The 4198-nt window shown below is 65.4% G+C and overlaps 1 protein-coding gene across 1 annotated transcript in view; it reads right to left on the bottom strand.

The window, feature by feature from the left end:
- Positions 1 to 573: 573 nt before the first annotated feature.
- AACS (acetoacetyl-CoA synthetase) overlaps positions 574 to 4198 on the bottom strand; it is a 34881-nt gene continuing 31256 nt past the window's right edge. The window contains exons 16-18 of the mRNA XM_006163531.3: positions 3617 to 3675; positions 2719 to 2921; positions 574 to 1739 (exon numbers count right to left, since the gene is read on the bottom strand). Coding sequence (XP_006163593.1) covers positions 1602 to 1739; positions 2719 to 2921; positions 3617 to 3675 — 400 coding nt within the window. The 3' untranslated portion in view covers positions 574 to 1601. The remainder of the gene's footprint in view (positions 1740 to 2718; positions 2922 to 3616; positions 3676 to 4198) is intronic.

Below are 4198 nucleotides of genomic sequence, written 5' to 3'. Positions count from 1 at the left end.
AGGAGAGGGACAGACAGCAGCCTGCTTCCAGACCTGGCTGAGCTCGGAGGAGAAGGACAGACGGCGGCCTGCTTCCAGACCTGGCTGAGCTCGGAGGAGAGGGACAGACAGCGGCCTGCTTCCAGACCTGGCTGAGCTCGGAGGACCGGGGGAAAGACAGCAGCCTGCTTCCAGACCTGGCTGAGCTCGGAGGAGAGGGACAGACAGCGGTCTGCTTCCAGATCTGGCTGAGCTTGGAGGAGAGGGACAGACAGAGACCTGCTTCCAGACGGGCCGAGCCTGGCACTGTGACTTGTAAGCAGACACGATCCAAGTGACACCCAGCCCATCTTGAAGGAAGGGACTGTGGGGGACCCCAGGCAGGGGGCACCTGATGTGCCGGCTCCAGGCTGAGCAGTGCTCCTCGGCCTGTGGTCACAGGGACACTGCCACACACCAGGAGCCCAAGGTGCCCAACACCTGGACCAGGCGAGCCAGGGTGCAACTGGCAGGTGGCATGTTGGGACAACCCGCCTCACACCCGCAGACCTGTCACTGCCTTCAGAGAACACACACAAGCATGCCACACAGGTATAGGTGTGCACACACACGCATTTACTGCACGAGGTCCCTCATGGCACTTTCCCCATATTTTTATAATCCAGGAGTAAAAGGATTCGATCAAGTATTTCATTGTGCTCAGTTTAAAAAAGTACAAAAAATGAACATCAAGATTACCGATACAGGTTAATACGCATACCGAAAAGCACTCGAGCTGTCTGGCTGCCGAAACCCCGACCAGTCCCCGGGGGCCGGTCACACCCTTCTGTACAGATATTCAGAGTTCTCAGGTAGAAAGTGCAGTGAGCCCGAGCGGCTGTCCCCAGGACCAGTGGTGGCCGCACTCCGTGGGCGTGTGGCCTGGGGCAGGCTGGGGGCCCGAGAGGAAGGCAGGTGGACGTTCGGCACTCCAGACACCCCACACCAGACACTTCATTAACATTCCAAATATTGCAAAACCCGCGTGCTAGAGACCCGGTTAGACGGACGGACGCACGTCCTGCAGGACGCTCCGCTGCGGGAGGCGCTGCCCGGCCGGAGTGTGACACGGCTCCACAGGAACCGCACGGTCGGTGGCACAGGCGTGAGCGGTCGGCCGCAGGGGCCCGAGTCGGAGAGAAGCTGGGCCAGGTCTCAGTGGGGTCCCTTGCCACAGCGAAAGCTCAGCAGTGGATGGCTAGCCTGAGGGAGGGCAGGGGAGCGGGAGACAGATGGGGAGGGGAGGAGCAGCTTCGCGCCCTGCAGAGCCAAACGGAGCACCGGGCAGGGGCACTGAGGCAGGATGGCGCGGCTGCTGCCCCACACCTGTGCCCCTCCCACTGTACGTGCACAGGAGGGTGTGCACGGGGACAACCGCGACACTCCCTCCCGCTCCTGCAGCTCAGGACCCCGTTCCAGTGTGAGGGAGACCCGGGCGTCCCCAGACTGAGCCGTGTAACATGACGACCCTTTCCCACGCCCCGTGGCTCTCGGTGCAAACTCCCCGCACCCAGCTGTGGTGTTGTCGCTCCTCGGACTCGCGGCTCTCTGCGAACAACGGGCTGGAGTGTGCAGGCCAGCGGTCAGAAGTCCTGCAGCTCAGGGATGTCACGGTACAGATCCAGGGTCTCGGGGTTGGAGAACGCCCCGCGGTGCTCCACGGCTTTGCCAGCGATGATCTGCCTCACGGCCACTTCCACCTTCTTGCCGTTGAGCGTGTACTGCGAGGGAGGGGTGCAGGGAAAAACACACGTTATGCGTGGAGAACAAGCCTCCTCTCCAGACAGAAAGGCACAGATGATGGCCGTGACTACACACAGGCAGTGCCAAGGCCACCGAGGACGAAGTGGGCGGGAGGGCACCACAGCGCACAGGAGACTCGGCGAGGTGTCTGCCATCGGAGGGGGAGCGCGTGGAAGGGCTGTGTGCTCATGCCCCACACGGAGTGCAGGCTGGATGTGGAACCAGGGAGTGCGGGCGCAGAAGCTCTGGGGACCCGCTCCGGCCCTTGCTGCGCCAGCACCGCCATCAGCCCACTGTGGGGATGGGGGCTGAGGCTCGGGCTGCTAAGTAGTCGCTCCAGGGACCGCTCTGGGGACCCACATCTCTGCCAAGCTCTCTCCGGGATCCCACGGGTGCTCCCTGGGGCGTGGAGGAGCGCGGCCCCTCCCAGCAGAGCCGAGCACGAGCGGGCAAGGCTCAGTGTGCCCGGCACCGGCCCTGGGGTGGGGAGAGGTGCCGCCCCCAGCCTCCAGCGCAGGGTGCTGCCTCAGCAGGGCCCTGGAACTCTGCAGCCAGGACCTGGGTCGTCTCCCTCCTTCCCTGGGTGGGTCCAGGTCCACGCAGCAGGCTGGTGCACGCTGGGTCACCTGCTCCCTGGGCCCCCCCGCCTCGGGCAGCAGTCCCTGGGGTGAAGCCTCTCCTAAGCAGGGCTCTGAAAATACAAGGGCCCTCAAAAATATCAAGTGACCCTGGAAATGACCCCACGGGGCCTCAGGCGCGGAGAAGGCAGTACCCGGAGGGCAGAGCCGGGTGCCGAGGGGGCAGGAGATGGCAGGAGCGCCCACCCCACCACCTGCCCACTGTGCCTGCCGTCGGTGCAGGGTGGGACAGCCGTTCTGAGGCCCAGGGCACACGCCTGGTGCGGACCCCGACGCATGTAGGCTCAGGGGGAGACAGCGGTGGCAGGACGGGCCGTACCGGGATGCCCTTGGTCTCCAGGATGCGGCTGGGGACGTGCCGTGCAGACAGGCCGACACGGATGGCATTGCGGATCCTGGTCACCAAGCCGGGCTGGAAGGTGTGCCCGGACGCCATCTTCAGGAAGAGGACCACCCTCTCCTCCCCGTCCACGTTGCACTGGGGCACACACAGGCTGTCCAGCACCTCCTCAAAGGCTTCCACTGCGAGACGGGGGGACACGGTCACGCTCTGGCCTCCTGGGCCGGCCCAGGCCTCGGCCTGCAGCCCCTCAGGCCCACTGGCTGAACAGGAGGACCCCAGGCCTAAGGGTGTGGGGTGCGGGGGGGAGGAGCACGCATTCCCCAGGGAGCCTCAGGGACAGTATTTCTCAGGGGCCTTTGTTCATGAGAAACTAAGAATAAAAAGGAAGCAAGACCCCCGTGGGGGGCCACCCGGAATTAGATGGGTCCAGGCGTCCCCGGCTGTACCACAGCCTGGACATGACACTGGGCCCAGCCTCGGCGCTAAGTAGAGGCCACCATCCAGAGAGGCCGATTTCACGGCCTGGGGGGTGCAAAGCCATGCAGGGGGGCGGCCCACGGGTCTGCGCTGCCTCTGCTGGGCGACCTGCCGGTGCTGTGTGATTTTCTAGCCTCACAACCTCTCTGCGCTTCATTTCTTCTGCTGTCAAGAGACGGACACGGTCGGCCACCCCACTGAGCTCGCTGCGCGGTGAGCGCTGTGGGAGGGGTGGGCCGTGGGACCGTGAGGGCCCACCCTGAGGGCGTCGAGGCGGGTCCTGGGAAGGACGGCCCTTCTGGCACCAGAGTGGGTGGGCAGTCACGCAGGGCGGACTGTCAGGACCTGGGCCTGGGATTCTGGCTGGGCCTGCCCCGACCCGCCGTGGGCAGCCTACCGATGTTGTAGATCTCCGAGCTGCCGAAGCGCACTCCGTTGGGGTTGAGCGTGCCGTCGCTGGGGGGAGAGGAATGTGAGCACACGGTGCTACGGGCTGGGGCGCCCAGGGCCCGGGAGAGCACCCCTGCTGTGGCCCCCACGGCAGCCCACACAGAAGGCCCCTCCCCAGCTCCCGGCCCCCTGCCCGACCACCCCTTTCCGCCTCTACTCAGAGCTGGACGCCTCGCTGCCCACTGCCGGTCCCCTCACTGCCCCACCGCTGGGTCCCTCGCTGCCCCACGGCCCACCGACATGCTGCTGCACCTCTGTTGTGGGGGCTCCCACCCCTGCATCCCCACCCCTGCACCCACCCTACTACAGGGCTCGGAGGTGTGGGTCGGGACACAGGGACACCCCTCCAGAATGGCTCAGGAAGAGCCAGGTCAGGATGCAAGCCCAGCTGCAGGCTGGGCCGATGAGGGCCAGACGTATCCCCGGCGGGGTCTCCATCAGGGACAAGGACAAAGGCTCTGGAGTGGTGGTGGGGGCACCGGGAAGGGAAGAGGTGAAGAAAGGCAGGCGGGGACAGCCCAGGCCGGGT

The sequence above is a fragment of the Tupaia chinensis genome, unplaced genomic scaffold (assembly GCF_000334495.1).
Source record: "Tupaia chinensis unplaced genomic scaffold, TupChi_1.0 Scaffold142542_1, whole genome shotgun sequence".
Classification (NCBI taxonomy): Eukaryota; Metazoa; Chordata; class Mammalia; order Scandentia; family Tupaiidae; genus Tupaia; species Tupaia belangeri.
Note: the sequence above shows the minus strand (reverse complement) of the source record. Positions and strands in the feature narration are given on the sequence as shown.